Source organism: Pseudopodoces humilis, chromosome 3 (assembly GCF_049639895.1).
Source record: "Pseudopodoces humilis isolate 2021_Gansu_Grassland_sample_001 chromosome 3, ASM4963989v1, whole genome shotgun sequence".
NCBI classification, from domain to species: Eukaryota; Metazoa; Chordata; class Aves; order Passeriformes; family Paridae; genus Pseudopodoces; species Pseudopodoces humilis.
In genome coordinates, this window is record NC_142202.1 from 48,286,595 (window position 1) to 48,302,727 (window position 16,133).

At 36.4% G+C, this 16,133-nt stretch overlaps 1 protein-coding gene across 8 annotated transcripts in view; it reads right to left on the reverse strand.

Annotated features, from left to right (window-relative positions):
* Positions 1–7,798: 7,798 nt before the first annotated feature.
* STXBP5 (syntaxin binding protein 5) overlaps positions 7,799–16,133 on the reverse strand; it is a 100,277-nt gene continuing 91,942 nt past the window's right edge. For all 8 annotated transcript variants that reach the window (XM_005518498.3, XM_014263549.2, XM_014263550.2 and 5 more), the window contains 5 exons: positions 15,155–15,518; positions 12,489–12,654; positions 11,635–11,746; positions 9,266–9,486; positions 7,799–8,565 (listed from right to left, as the gene is read on the reverse strand). In XM_005518498.3, coding sequence (XP_005518555.1) covers positions 8,524–8,565; positions 9,266–9,486; positions 11,635–11,746; positions 12,489–12,654; positions 15,155–15,518 — 905 coding nt within the window. In that variant the 3' untranslated portion in view covers positions 7,799–8,523. The remainder of the gene's footprint in view (positions 8,566–9,265; positions 9,487–11,634; positions 11,747–12,488; positions 12,655–15,154; positions 15,519–16,133) is intronic.

The following is a 16,133-nucleotide window of genomic DNA, read 5'->3' on the forward strand; positions in this document are numbered from 1 at the left end:
ACTGCTTCACGCAGCATAACGAGACTACTGGAGAGAAAGAAGCTGCTTGCAGAAGAAATGTAAAAAGAGCAAGCAGTTGCACATCAGACATAAAGCCAAACCAACTACTGGCCTTTTAAAAATGAGGGAAAGCTCTAGAAGTCCATGCAACTTCCATGGATACTGATCTGACTATAAATTATATTTAAAAATGTATGAAAAACGAAGTTTTCTAAAGGGGTTTAACTGAAACAGTAGGATAAGGAATTAATTACCAGAATGCCTTGAAAAAAATCTGTGAAGTGGTTGGGAACTCTAAAACCCAACCAGTAACTGCCCTGCTAAAGACAAAATGGGAGGTAAAGGGTCTCTAGGTTCACAGCTAGAATTGACTCTGGATTTAAGCATATTAAAAAGAAAATATGATGTGATGACTTTTTTCTAACCCTTTCAAATTTAAAAAAGGAAAACACAGAAGTTCTTCCTTCTATAAATCAAGTTCTGACATACATCTTGAACAACAGACACATGCATACTCAGTCTGAAGACAGCAACTCTAAGGAAGAGAAGTCTCATGATACCTTGGACCACTGTGCTGCGTCCTTGGAGATCCTGGAAGAAAAAGCACCACAGTCAGTAACTGACACTAACACTCAGGTAAAAAGCACTTAACTCAAGTGATGCTAAGAGAGTTGCAGGTGCACAAGAGAATTAGGGGATACCAGCTTGAAATTGTTTTCTCTTCACTCTGTCATGGGAGACTGCATTCCACATTATTCTTTCCAGGAGGGTCTTGCACCACAGAAACCAGAATTATATAAAATTTCTCATTAGGTCTGCTTAATTAGGTAGAGGAGTTCATAAACTTATCAAAACATAAGTACAGTCTGACATTTTGATTACAAATCCCTTCAAACACTCAACTCTCTATCAAGCCATGCTCACACTGAGACTGCAGAAGCACAAAAAAGTGCAGTTACCTGCTCCAAAATACATCAACTTTTCCATTTTTATCTTGACTGGCTTTGCCACAGTCCATCAGCCCTTCTGAGCAGTGCTGGAATCAAACAGCTCTAAAGGAGTTTCTGAGGCTCAAGGAGTGTTCCCCAGGTCTCAGCAGGGGCAGTGGGGGTGGGTAGAGCTTCCTCCTTCTGAGCAGCCTGTGCACAAGCCTCAGCCCAGATTGTCTCCTGTGGCTGGAAAGTACAGAAAACTGCTATAGCAAGTGAGCAGAGCTCTGCTACTATAATGAGTTGCATATGCAAGCCCCCAAGCCCTCACTAAGGGAGCGTTAATTACACATTTTGAAAAATCAGCCAGCAAACTAGGAGATGAGCAACTGGTGCTTGCTGCCTTCCTGCTCTTGTGGGTTTACCTCAGTGCAGGACTGTGGGAGAAAACATCCCATTTCCTCAGACCAGGCTGGGATGCCTCCTTTTCTCCTGAGGGAGGAAGTACACAGTGCCTCTTGCTTGCTGACCGGAGGCCAAGGGAGCAGTACAGGTGCACGAGGCAGGAGGAGAGAGCAGGCAAAACTGGGGATACCACTGAGCACCCACCGGCCAGTGGGCAACAAGGAGGGGCTGGTTCAGTGACCCTGCCGGGATGAAATTCCCAATAAAAAAATCTGAGTAAGAAAAGTGCTGATGGGCATATAATCATATGTCTGTAGGTCTTAAATGCATTTAATTTACAGTACATTGGCACCAAAACTGTTGAAACACGTAATGTGCAAAGGAACCACATTCTTAATATAGGTCTCATCAAATCCTGAGTTTCACTAAATGAAAATGCTTCAATTTGCAACCTCACTCTGGCACTCCCCTCTTGTCAGTCCATTGATCTGTGCAGTCCTACAGTACCCATAGGGAGGAAGCTACTTCTACTGTAGCTTTTTTACTTTTATTGGAGACTAGCAGACCTAGCGAGTAGCTGCAGGCACTGTGACAGCTCCAAATATCTTGAATCCAATTAAACTGAAGATAAAAATAATTTTTTCATTCCAATGCGTTATGCTTTTTATAACTCTATGCACTGCAGAGCTTCCAGTTCATTACATGCAACCATCAGATATTAAATGAAAAACAAAACAACAAGTCTGGAACTAGCAGACTTTTTCCCACAGATGAAACTGTATTCTCACATACTAAAACAACCAACAGTGAAATATTTTGCTATTTGACATCAAGAGATTCCAAAAATTTCTCCAAGGTACAGCAATTTCACTTCTCAGATTTACTGCCCAAGCCTCTCTTCGGATTCATTATTTCCCCACCATTGAGAGTATGCTTACAAAGCCAGGTTGTTTGTATTTCCCTCTCTCCCCAACAGCAAAAGACAGCAAATTTAATAAGACTGCAAGCTAGAAACTGGTCTGTGGCAAAGCTGAGCCTCAATCCAAGAAAATAATACATCTCCTGTACTGTAAACGTGGCAAAGAAAAAAAGTAACAGTTTCATCTCTTCTCCCCTTACACACCGGATTCTTCATTTAATAAACACTGACAAAATGCAGCTACAGAAAATACTTTGCTTTACTGAGTCTCTACAATGAGTGACCTTAACTTTTCTGGTAACTTAAAAAGATAACAGGACTTCACATTGGCACCATCAATATGCACATTTCAGAACACTTTAGACAGGCTTGGGGACACCACTGCAGATGAACCATTTCACACCTCTCTGGGTCCTTCAGGGCTACTCCTTGTCAGCCAGGCTGCTCTGCTTGTTAGAAAGCACAACTCACACCTTCCTGCTGCTCCAGCCAGCAGAAAAACAACTGGTCGGGAAGAAAAGGAGTAAGCTACACTCGTTTCAGGAGAGAATTGAATAGTTTATTTTGCCCAATCAAGAGCCCTTCAGCATAATGACACATTCATATACACATATATGAACATTTTTTTCTGAAACATTAATGTATAATACATTTTAAATTTAAAATACCAGCTTCACAGGTATTTTTATTTACAAAAATATTCCATACTTAATTTTTTAACTTCATTATGATGACATAGTTCAGTCCAAGTACATGTAAGTAAAATAACTCTATGCAATCTAACATAGTTGAGTTTGTAACAGTACAGTTTGCAGTTCATATGAAACTATATTTGTAGACAGATGGATTTGCAACCCTACCTAAAAAATGCATATTCCAGTAATCATCCTCAGGAGAGCTAGTGGGGCTCAGCAAGACTTAACTGAAGAATAAATTGCAATGAACATAAGGGGAAAAAGAAAACACACGTGTACACACTAACATATACAGAAACGAGAACTGCTACACATCAAGCATGCTTACCCAGGAGTGGGCAATGTTAGAAAAATTTACGGATGTACTTTTTTTTCCCCATGGTGCTGGAACAATAAAACAGCAGCATAACTAGAAAGCAGCATGTTTTCCTAGTTCTAACCACTACAGATAGCAGAGCTCAGGTCTAAAATAACACAGTACTGCTTATTTACAATTCTGTTTTAAAAGGGAATATTTAAAACATGTTCCCACCCCTCTCCCTTTCCATTACTTATGACTGAATGGTAGTGGTAATCCACATACAACTCCTTACATGTTTTCAACTGAAACAGTTTAACTTCTAGTTATTTGCCTGGTCATATGGTACTAACAGAAAGAAATAGTGTCAAAGTAACCTACAGCTGTAGGTTAGCTTAAACGTTTTTAGGCGCACATGGAACTACTAAAAGAAATAATGATTGACATCTTTCATTTGATTGTTTGGTGGTTTTGCCTCATTTCTCTTCTTCCTTCTTTTCCACTTTTTAAAAATTAAGACCTACATCTTTAAGTCTAAACTTTATAAGGTGTAAAAGAACCCAGAAACAGTACACTCATCGGACTTGAAACAGTATAAAGGTAGATATACAGCACAGATTTCAAAGGGGCTTAAGAGGAAGAAATCGGCACAGGTTAGCTTTTCAATGAAAACTGAAGTAAAATTGGCTTAACTGATTCACCTACACTATACCCTTTTCCCCCCTCATTCTGTTCACTTCCACCCCTCAAGCATCATTAATTTCTGTCTACAGAGTATTTGATGTTGTGGTAATAGCAAAGTTATAAACGTCCACCCGAAAAGACTCAAATCAATTATCCAGGAAATTGGCTTGGCATGAGGGAAGATTCAAGTGACAAGCTGCCCTTCTACCTGGAGAAGGAGGCAAGGCACTTCAGTCCTTCCCTCCCACACCAGACTCTGTCTGCAGTCAGTGACTGCCCAGACATGTTAAACCACAAGCAGAAAGTAGAGAGCACTTCAGCCACAGGCTCTTAAGTTTTCCAACACATTTCAGATACAAAACACCCCAACAAAACAAACCCTCATAAAAACCAACCCTGATTTACATGTAAAGAGCTGATGTATAATCAAAGTACACAGATTACTCAAAAAAAAAAAAAATGTTTATTGGACAAACCTCACTTCAGTTTTGGAGAATTTTAAAAGTCCAAGAAATAGAGCTGAAAAAAGTCTCTCGTGTACACCAGAAAAAAACCCCAGACCATAGAAAACCAGTCAGCCATGGACTGCAGCTATAGAGAAAACTTTAAGATTAGGCTAATTCCCTATCTTCTTGCTCCATACTTGGAGAACTGTTCAAGGGTGTTCATAATGGGAGGTAAAAATAACTGATTATTTTCTGCAAAGCAAAATGGGCTATTTATTTTCATTGCTTAGTAATTGTATCATCTCGATATGAGATATGAATGTATTCATAAGCTTAAAACAACTTCTATGGATAATATACATACTTTAAGTACTTTGACTTAAAACTTGAACATAAGTCTTTTTAAAATTAAAGGTAGAAGTGTACATATAAAAATTATTTAAAACTAAAAGTATATTCTTAAGCAGTATGTATAAATATAACAGATTTCTTTTGTATTATCTAGTAACAAATGTGAAAGTGTTGCATTAATTTATAAACTGAATGCTGACACAGAATATGTGCCTTTCATTAGATTCTCTATTGTATATACATATTTTGCTAAGAAAACACACATTCTAAATAAATCACATAATTAGCAAAGGTGCCTGAAAGTAATCTGTTCTAAAGTCTTTATTGAACATGTGTGTTTATATACAAATAATGAACCTGAACTGCACAAATGCAGAAACAAAATTAAGGAATAAAATACCATGACTGAATTAAAGTGCAGGAAAAATTCAAGTTTAAAAGTTCAGGTAAGATCAGTGCCATTAATTAAGCAAAAAAGAGAAAAACAAAAGAAAGAAAGAAAGAAACAAGAATTCCCACCCTTCCAAAAAAACACCCAAACCAAAGTACCACCAAGAAAAAACAAAACAAAACAAAAAAAAACCCAAACCAAAACATAGAAAGGAAAATAAAAGGAAAACTGAAAGGAATAAAAAAAGAAAATGAACTTGCTTCCAAAAATCCTCCTTTGGATGTAGCTTTCCAGTATCACCTGCCATTCAAGGACCACCTCAGGCACAAAAACTTTGCATAAAGACAGACAAGGAACACAGCTATATATTACTATACTTTATAACTGACTGTTTGCTGAAGAACAAATCACTGGAGATGCCTGTGGTGTAACACTTTTAGACTGATTTGGAATACAGACATATTTACACATACCAGGATTCAAAAGTTATGATTTGGCAGGACTAAAGTGAAGAAAAGCTTCTTCAGTTTGCAGTTCCTAATGAGACACACTACATATAAACAGATAGGTAGCAGCAGGTAGTTTCTTACTTTCATTAAAAAAAAGTAATAGCTCAATTGTATTTTATAGTTTTCCAAACACTCTAAAAAATTTCACACAACTAAAATGCTAGTGAAAAAACCAGGGGTGCTTCCCTGCAAGGATTTCAATACACTTTGCTGTACAAAAGGTGCACCACCAATAGCACAGTAAGATGCAATGATGTACGTGTGATCACCTTCCTTCCATTGGGAAGGAGAAAGTAACATTTTAGACTAAAATTGTACATAGCCCCTTTTATCGACCGAGAACCATTTGTGTATTTATCTCATGAGCAATCATGCCATTAGTCTTCTTATCTAGAAGCATGCCCTGAACATAAGCAACAGAAGAGATTCAACTACGATAGATTCTGTAACACCAAATAAGCCACTGCTCTTCTGGTACTGGCAGATGGTCTCTCACTGCCTCTTATTATTTTGCTTGCTGGTGGTTGTCAAATGTGTCTTGATGAGAAAGTTAAGTATGCTTTCCTTTCAAGCCAAGATCATCTTCCATTGAAAGATACCATAATTTGTTGAAGAATACTTTTACAATCCTCTCCCCCAGAGCCTGACCAGATTAATTTCCCAGGATTCTGTTGCCCTGGAACGTACTTTATCTTCACCAGGTCAAATAATAATGAGTCATCTCAATTTATAAATGTGAGACAAGGAAGGGGACAAGTGTCAGGTAGGGTGGGTTTGTTTGGGTGTGCTATGGGTAGTGGTTTATCTTGTTTTCTTCTATCTGGGTGTCTCACAGAATGGTGTTAAATATGCATTAATTAGAAACTAAAAAGAAAATTAACATGCAGAGGCAAATATTGCATGGCAAACTGAGTTAAGTAAATCAAGTAAACATTGCCTCAGTAGTTATGGGACATAGGAATCAAAATATCATAGTACTGCTTATTTGAATTGTCACATTCTCATTTTTTAAGTCCTTTGAGCAGTGCGCATAGTAGGGCATGCCCTTGTACTGGCAACACAATTGAATTCTCTTTTTAAATTAAATGTTGCTATACATAAAGTGAGAAAATTTATCAGTTTGTGCTTCAAAGCCCAGACTTATTTGCCTGTCATTTGAAAAGTGATTTAAGAACCATAACTAACTTCAATATTTTGCATCCTTGAGGTGATTTGTAAGGTTGCCTTATCTGTGTGCCTTCAACATCACTTCACAATACAAATATAACCCAGGTTTTGCTTCGGGAACATTCAGAAAGTTTGTGAAAAAAGTACACAAAATGCAAAGCTTGGAGAAGCAAACCCAAGCGATTAATTTCAGACAATGTAGACCTATCAGCTTCTAAGTACTCCCTTTTATAAAACAAAATCAGTCAATAACTATTCCTACTTTGAGGAAAAAGGTCTAAAGGAATTTTTGAAATGCAAGCATTTATTTCAAGGAAACCTCTCTTTTAAAAAGAGCCCTGCTCATTCACACTGATACAGCTTTAGTGCAGTAGCCATTAACAAGTTAGCTCAGCTGTATTATTTACCTCGCCCAAACTGAACATTATTTCAGCAATTACTAAAGTTTTTGTGCACACTTTGCCACTGCTTACAATGAAAACATCGCTTTAGAGACTAAATCCAAACTTTAGGACAACTGCCTTTAGTGCTGGGTGGGGCTGAGATAGGTACTTGTAAAATAGCACTACTGGCAGAACCTGGAGATTTTCTGAACAACATACTGACAATTGTTAAGCATTAGATGCTTGCTTGCCATTATTCATGCATCAGCACTTCCATGGTGTGTAAAACTTTGAAAACCTGAGTCCAAGGTTATCTGATTTCATGGTGAAGGACTAAAGGGGCATCTAGAACTTAAGTCTTGAGCAAAACTATCTCAGATATTTTAATTAATGGCTGTAAAGATACATTCTGTTAAACATCTATAAAAACTCACAGCATGAATGGAACCCACAGCCAATTCTAAATGTTACACAACCTGAACCAATAACTATTTTTGGCAAAAATAATATTTAACTGAACAGAAGTTGAAGAATTCTTACCACAAGGAAGATGTTACCACATTTCACATTGCACAGCCATAACACAAATGAAAACTCCCAGCATGACACATTCCAGCCATATTATTCACTTGACTTTTTTAATGCAAAAATTACGTGTTCTTTTGCTTTTCACGTCACAGAATATGATGTGAATACAAGAATACTAGATCAGGGGTCCAAGAAAAGACTATGCACAGGTCAACTATGTATACAATTTTCAATAAGAAATCTTCCAAGCTTCCAACTTTTCAAATGAAAGAAGTGACAGCAAACTTCAACTCTTCTTCAACAATAATGGTAAATATAGTGAGTCCTAGAGAGGGTAATTGTAAGTCAGCTACTGTCCAGCAAGACAAACAACTTGATTCCAGCTCTTGGACCCCTGATTTATTGCCTCTCCTTACAGGAGGGTATAACACTGGCAGCAATTACAATAGCACAAAAACTTTTGGCATATGAAATATTAACACAGGATTGACCCTGCATTGCCCCTGCCCATCTCATCATGATTTCCCTTTACTCTCTTTTCCATGTGTTCCAGTTACCTTTTCTTTTCCAACTTTATGCTAACCAACAGCTAAGAAACACTCGAGTTTCTTTTTTTTTGTGTGTGTGTTTCTTAGATATAAAGCTCCTCAGTTAAAGCCAGGACTGAGGTAAAACAGTGTGTCATTTGTGCTAGGAAACAACCATATCCAATGGTGAATACTCCTTTAAATTTCACTGGTCCTGCCAAAATTAATGGAAAAAACAAGATTTTTTTTTTCATCAGGACAAAATTAAACAGATGTGATTGATGAGAGTCATCAGAATTGGTACCACTTCTTGTCTTTGTACTTCAACATCATCTAGAAAAGCAAAAAAACCTCTAATTACTGTTTCTGTAATGTACCAAAATGTACAATGACACAAACAAATAATATGCTTACAAAGCAGCAGGAGAAAAGGGTTTTAGCAAGGCTACTTAAAATTGCAAACACATTACTAAGTATTGAGTGTTTAGCATGATGAATTTTCTAATGGTAACATCATTGCTGGTACTCTAGCCTCAGAAAAAGACATTTTTGGGAGAATGGGGAGGTTGCATAGGAGCTTGGGGTGTGGAAAGAAGTCAGCATGAAAATGGATGAGAACAGCCATTCCATGGTAGTTACCGAGGGAAAAAAACGAACTCGCACTCAAAGGATTTGCATACAACAGGTTCTTTCTTAAGGACAGCAGGAATCTGACATAAAGCATTACTCTTCTTATTAATTTAGTGACAATAAGTAACGTTTTCAGTAATGGGGATTGAGTTGCACATTTAGAAGCTTACATGCCACTCCAGCAGACTGCATGCTCTAGAGCAATGTGCCATGAGACAAAGCTGTTTACAATTAGTACTTAATTGTTAGGAGTAACAAGTGATGGATGAAAGGCAAGTATCCTTTATCAACGATACTGCATGCCCTTTAGATACCTCTAGCATGCAAAGGCATGTTAGCTCAATCACTTGCAGAAATCACATTTATCGGACAACCAGTTTAATGTTCAGTTTAACATACTCACCTCATGAGCGTGTTTTGAGAAAGAATCAGCACTGTAAAGCATAGCTGCAGTTTTTTCTTCCAGTTCTCCCAGTTTCTGTCCTCTTTCATCCAGTGCCAACCGGGCTCGTGCCAGTTCACCAACTACACCGGATGCTGCTCCTTTGACACCTTCGATACCCCCAGGTCCTGGAATATGCTGGGCAAGACTCCTTGATGCCTTCCCAGATGCTGATTCTCCAACTGGAGGCATTTGCAAAAGCAGCAAATACAGAACAGTAAGTTTTTCTGTCATTATGATGTAAATATCACTGAAACTAGAGCTGTAATTTCTTAGCATGGAGACCAAACAGCTACTTGTAGGTATGACTATGAGCAACACTCACTACTCCACATTAGTAGATGTTACCACATTAGAACTGAGACATTCAAACATATTTTCAAGTTTCCAGGCAGGTTATAAAACTGTAAGCTCTTCATAGCTCAAATGTGAAATTAAAATTCTGATGTTCATCAATAGAATTGTTAAAAAACACTTCACCAGCACAGTACAGCTTATTTCATGTGGAATGTGTGTTGAGTTCAACAGACACAGCAGGGTTTTGAAAATGAAAGTTGTGGTTAGTTCTGGAAGTGCTTTGCTGGTATGTTAGCCAGCCAGCTTGATTCCAACAGCAGAAGTTTCTTCAGATGGAAGTTTACATGCAGACACCTGAAGATTAGGTGTCTGTGCTGTCATTATTGTCAAAACCTTGCAAAACAAAACCAAAAAAAACCCAAAAAACAAACAAACACACAAAAAAAGTAAAAAGACAGTAAGGCTGTGAGAACAAATCAGCACAAATGGTCAGCTGAACAGCTCCAGACTCCAGTGATGGCACTGACTGCATCGACTTTGCTCTTAATGGGACATCAGCCACCCGGTAAAATCTAGATACTTGATGTGCCAATCCCATGCAGAATTGTACAGACGAAAGAAATCTGAGTACAATGAAATATGGTTTAAATATTTTCTTTTTACCTCTAGGAAGAATAATATTAACTGGTTAAATACGTTTTGATGCAGTATTTCAAGACTCTCTGATTTGATTTTATGCTTCTATTAAGAATGATTTACATTTAAATTAATACTATAAACACCTTTCTGTGAATTCCCAAAATAAGAAAGAGAAATAATTTCACTTATTACAGATTCTGCTGTGACCCTGATGGTATATATGGCTACTTTAAAGATAGTCTTAAATGTCTTTTGAATTATCATTGAACTCTCTGTCAGGATACAATTCATTAAGATTTTTTTTCTTCCTTTCAATACTACTTTCCTTCTAAAGATCCAAGCAAAAACTTAATGGTATTGAAACTTGAAATGATACATAGATATAGCTTCTAAAGTTACAAGGTATCCTTCTTCTGTCTCAGTCATATTAAGTTATAATTTGTGCACATAGATTTCTCTACTAGAATACTTGACCAACCTTCCATAGTATTACATATGTGTGTGTGTATATATATATATAAAAACAACCAAAGAAGAAACCTGACCTGGAGAAGGGACCTCTAAATATCTAAATATCTGACATTTGCTCAAAATGTGCAAGCACAAGTAATAAAGTCTAATTTTTATTCTGTAGAGATCAAAAGAACCACCATAAAAGAAAGAACTAGCAAGGCACCTTGTCCATTTTGATGGATACATTTCATGTTAATAAGAAAAAGGTTCTTAAAAATAGGCTTGCATAATATGGTGTTGCATCTAGAAAATACCTAAATAAATAAATGGAAGCTATTTTCCTTAAACATATTAAAGTGCTAAATGTCACCATAGTAAAAAAAAAAGTGTAATAAAAAAAAGAGAAAATTATAAAGCAATGAAAATTTTGCCAAATCTAAATTTTACTGTCCTATAAACAAAAGACTGAATTAAAATATCAAACAGTTCTGTCCTTGCTGTCATTCCTATGGCATCTCTGCACAAGTAAAACAAGGAAAATCTGGCAAATAACTGGAATTAAGTTTTAATTTTCTCACTGTCCAGAACAGAATTCTCCAAAAGCAGTCCCTTTCAGTTTACCAGCATAAATAGAATCATGGTCAGTACTATAGGCTTCAAAAAGATCAATAAAAATAAGATTATAAAACAAGAAATGGAATAACTCATCTAGTGCTGAATAAATGAGCTAAAAGAATCTGTGAGAAAAAACATACCAAGCTTTTCTGACCTTGCTGGTAAGGCAGAAACACAAAATCTATGAAAGAAAGTATTTGTCACTCCCTACTTTACTTTCCTCTTCACAAAGGTAACATTCTATAAACAGAGGTAATACATTTATCAAGGATCACTGACTTCCTTGGGAAGAAATACCAGAAAAATAACAATTAATAATAACTTACAGAGTTCTTCTCTGTCAAGTGACTGTGCCCCACCTCCGAACAGGCCTTTAAAGAACCCCCTGTTTGGTGCTTCTGGTGTTTCTACTGGAGTGAAGAGCTCACCCAACATTTCCTTTGCAATGAAAAAGAGACGTAACAAGGCAGAAATTATTAAAAAGAATGGAATATTCTTTCATTTTCAGGATTTATTTAATGGATTTGAATTTCAAAATGAATATGCTTTAATGGGCATCTGCTTTTGCAAGGTGATGTAGGAAATGGAAAAATAAATACATTTTAAGAAATTTGTCCAAAACATCTGCTTCTGATGGTTGCAAGCTTAGAGCTCATGGAATTCAGAAGCAAAGAAATGCATTCAAGTAAAACTAACTTGCCCCTCAACAACTTGGACAAGACTCCTGACTTTGTTCTATTGAAACTCTATCTACAAATACTTATATCCAAGGAGCAGTATGAAAGTACAGCCTGCAACTCTGCTATTTCATTATTCTATACAACCACCAAGCTGAAGCATGACAGAAGTTGTTAATACCCCTGAGACTTAATAGCTTCCTTCAAATATCCTGAGTTAGCATTCCCCACTTGTGTCAGCATGCATCAATTGATCAAGGGAATTTTAACTGCATGCTAAAAGAGGAAATTTCCTGTTGAACAAAATGAAATTAAGCAAGAAACTGATTCAGCTACAATAGCACGGATGAAACAAAAATTTAATGTAGAAATGATTCATGCAGAATCAGAGTTTACAGTGAAGGAAAACAAAAGGGGAAAAAAAATATCAAAGCACAAAAGCCTAAATGCTCAGCTCAGAATGCATCTAAGAAGAACGTGATTTTCTAAAAAGGGTTCTATACCTGAAGATTTTCACATGTTTCCTGGCTGTAGGTGAGCCTCTGTATTTCAGTTGGTGAGACAAGATAGAGTGCTTGTCCATTATTGGTGAAGCAGAATGTTCTGGCTATCCTCATATTGGTGAGTGGCAGGTAATATACATCCAACAATGGCCTTAAACTTGGCAAACTTAAGGAAAATAATTAAAAAGCCCATTAAATATAGCAGAAATGTCAATTATTGATCAAATGGCTCATTCTTAAACTGCAATAGGTATTTTTTTCCCCTTTTTAATTTAATTTATTTAATTTTTCATTTAATGACATTACAGAATCTCAAAACATCAGATTTTTCAAGGTAGCTCCTCAAAAGTGAAATTTAAGCATCTGCATCACAGATGCATTTAAAAGCATTTTTTTAAATGTTAGTCTGAGCATATAAACCACAAATTCACTATTTAATGAATTAGGCATTACTTAATAATTACCAAGGCATTTTGATAAGTATCTACCAAGAGTTTACAATTAAACATCCTGTCTCTTCTCTTGGGTTAATAATTTCTCCTTGACTAAAAATAAAAGTCTAAAAGAAAGACCTCTCCTTGAGAAAATGTAGAAATATGAGTGTGCTGACAAAGGAAAGCAGAACACAGTAGCCTCAAACAATCTTATGAATTAAGTCCCCCTTTTATCTCCTGACTAGATATTGAAGGGAAAGTCCTCTTAGAGCAAAGTTTTCTTACCTTGTATTAACTGATTCTGTACATGTAACTGCAGAACTTACTGTATCAATCTACTGAAGAACAGCCAGCACACTTGGGCTAGAACAATATTCCCTTACCAAACATTCCTCTCCCTCAATGTGATAATAAGTGCAAGTAAGAAAAGACAAAACACCTAATTTCTTGGTAAGTAGAACCAAAAATAAACCACTGTCTCAAACAATCCCTGTGAAATTCTTTTAAAAAAAATTACAAAAGTTGTTAACTGTCAATGTCCCAATAATACAACAAACAGCTTCTGCTGCAGACACCATCTGCATAAGGTTATTAAATCTAGACACTAAAAAAGCAGCAAAGGGGCAAACTGAATTTACACCCAGAGAAAGATGCAGTAACCAGAACAGTATCAGGTTGCCTTGTTTTGTTTTTTTCTTTTTCTGCAAGATGCTGAGATTGCCTTTGTAGGCAAATTTTAAAAGTGAGAAATAACAAGCAATATTCCCTTGTAAGCATATCACCCAGATATGACACCTCTGCCACGCATGTATCCAAAATAAGAATATTTCTAAGAGAGTCAGTAACAGGGAAGTGTTTTGCTTCAGATCAATGGGAGCATAAAACATTCTTATTGCTTCAAAGCACAAAAACATTAGATCAAATAGGACAAGCATGACATCCATGAGAGCCTTTTCATAATTTCTGTTACAGGTTTGTCTGTTACTAAGGCCTATCTGGATTTATATCAGTAGTTAAGTATCAGGGCATCTTGGGTATGATGCAGTACTCTGACAACTTTATACAAACTGCATGTAAGGTCCTCTCCCCAGCAGCAACTTAGGTTTACAAAATGGAGCTCAGCGTTGGAGTCCAACTTCCCCACACAAGGTAACTATTTATTTATAACTTAGCACAAATGCTGAGTTCATTACAAAACAACGTGAATCCTGAAGAAGACAGGATTTGTTTCACTATATGTTATCTGAACATTACTAAGTTTAGTTTTAATTGGGAAAAACAATACTGTTTGCCCTGCAAGGTGAACAACATTTTTTAAGAGATGTTTAGAATACATAAAACATGGGATATACACCAATGGAGTTACAGACTTACACACTACAATTAAAAAACAAGTTTTGATTGTATCAGTTTTAGTTTTACTTCTAAAAACTTGCTAAAGAAATATTTTTTATAGAATTTTCCAAGCTGAAAGCTTCTTTTGGTAACCTTAAAAATAATCTTTTAGGAACTTTACTGGCACAATGTTGTAGGGCCATGTTCCACATTCATCTTATCATTAGGCCACAACTAAACTGCAGGTGCAAGGGTGTAAGTATGTACACACTGCTTGTTCAGAATAAAATAGCACTTAGAAACATTTAAGATAAAGGACATGAAGATTACATAGGTGACCTGTAAGTATATTTAAGAACTTCTACTACTACAACACATGTTTAAACTCATAACTTAAACCCCTTACTTTAGGTGACTCATTACTATCCTACTGCTAGCAGTTAATCTTGACTTCATAGACGAAGTTTAAGGCTTTTAAGACACAAGCAAGCTACACAAGAAAATACTGAGGCATGGGTGGGATGAAAATATCTGCACAAAAACAGGCAGAGTTCTGGTCAGGTAGAAGCTAAAGGTCTAACTCAAGGCAATTTTCTCCATCAAGAAGTAAATTCAACTTTTGGACAAACTTAAAGTCATGGATCTATATCACCTGTTTGGAACTGTTTGTGTTGAATCAATGTAGCTTGAACTAAAGTGATAAAACTTTCTCATGTGCTAAAGACACAACTAATAGGAATGTGCAATCAAAATTATTCAGGCTCAAGTGTTAGACAATCATCAACCCTGAGTGAATGTAATTTTTTAAAAATTCATCATCCTGTGGAAAAAGGAACCTTTCTGTGTTGCAGAAGACTATTCTTTTTTATATTTAAGTTACTATCAAACAGATCTTACCTAAAAGTCATAATATGTCCATTGGCACAGAAACATGCAAGGCAGATACTGTTACTCAATGACACTATGTCTCCACGAAGAACAAAAGAAGTCTCTGTTATATTTTGCTTATAAATACAGTTCTGGGATGGCAGTGAGATAACTTTTGCTTGCTTCTCTGAACATATCACTGCATATTGGTTTTCACTGATTTCCTGAGAGGAAGAAGGGGACACTGAGACAGGTCGTCGCTTTTTCGTTTTTTCATCTTTATCTTCAGGAACATTGTGTTCTCTCCAGGGTTCATGCGCTGGTGGGACCAAAGATCCTGTGGTGTCCAAAAAAGCCATTCTCAAGATTGCACCTTTTAGCCTCAGGATGGTTCCTAGGAAAGAGTAGTTGAGCACATTTCTAAAACAGTTCTCCTAAATCACTTTCCAAGCTACAAAACATTCCTTTAAGAAGCTAGGAGAATGAAAAGACAACAAGAACTTCAATTTGTCTCCCTAGAAAAACAGATGTACACAAACCTTGGGCATTTATCTAAAAACCAGTTAAGCACAAATGTAATCAGGAAAATGTTAGACCAGCTTTCAAGGGTAAAGTGGGTACATACTCTGATTAACTTCAAGGGAAATGTACTTGAATTTAAATTCAGTGTCACAAATACAACTCATTTCATTCTCTCCTGATAAGTACACAGTATGTTTAATACCAACAATAAATGTTACTATTAGTCAAAGGTGAGCACCACCTTTTCCTTCAATTGGTTCAGAAACAAGCATGTGTGTTTTTTTATTTCTCCCCTGTAGTTCACACTTGAATCCACTTCTCTAGCTTGAAATGAAAAAGTTTTCTCTCCTTACTGCTCAAATCACTGTCTCTGTAGGCCAGATCTTAAGCGAATGAATTTTATTTTACTTTAATTTATTCCCACATAAATAACAACATGAACATTTGCTATGTACAAAATATAAAGCATTATCTTTTAAGGATTATG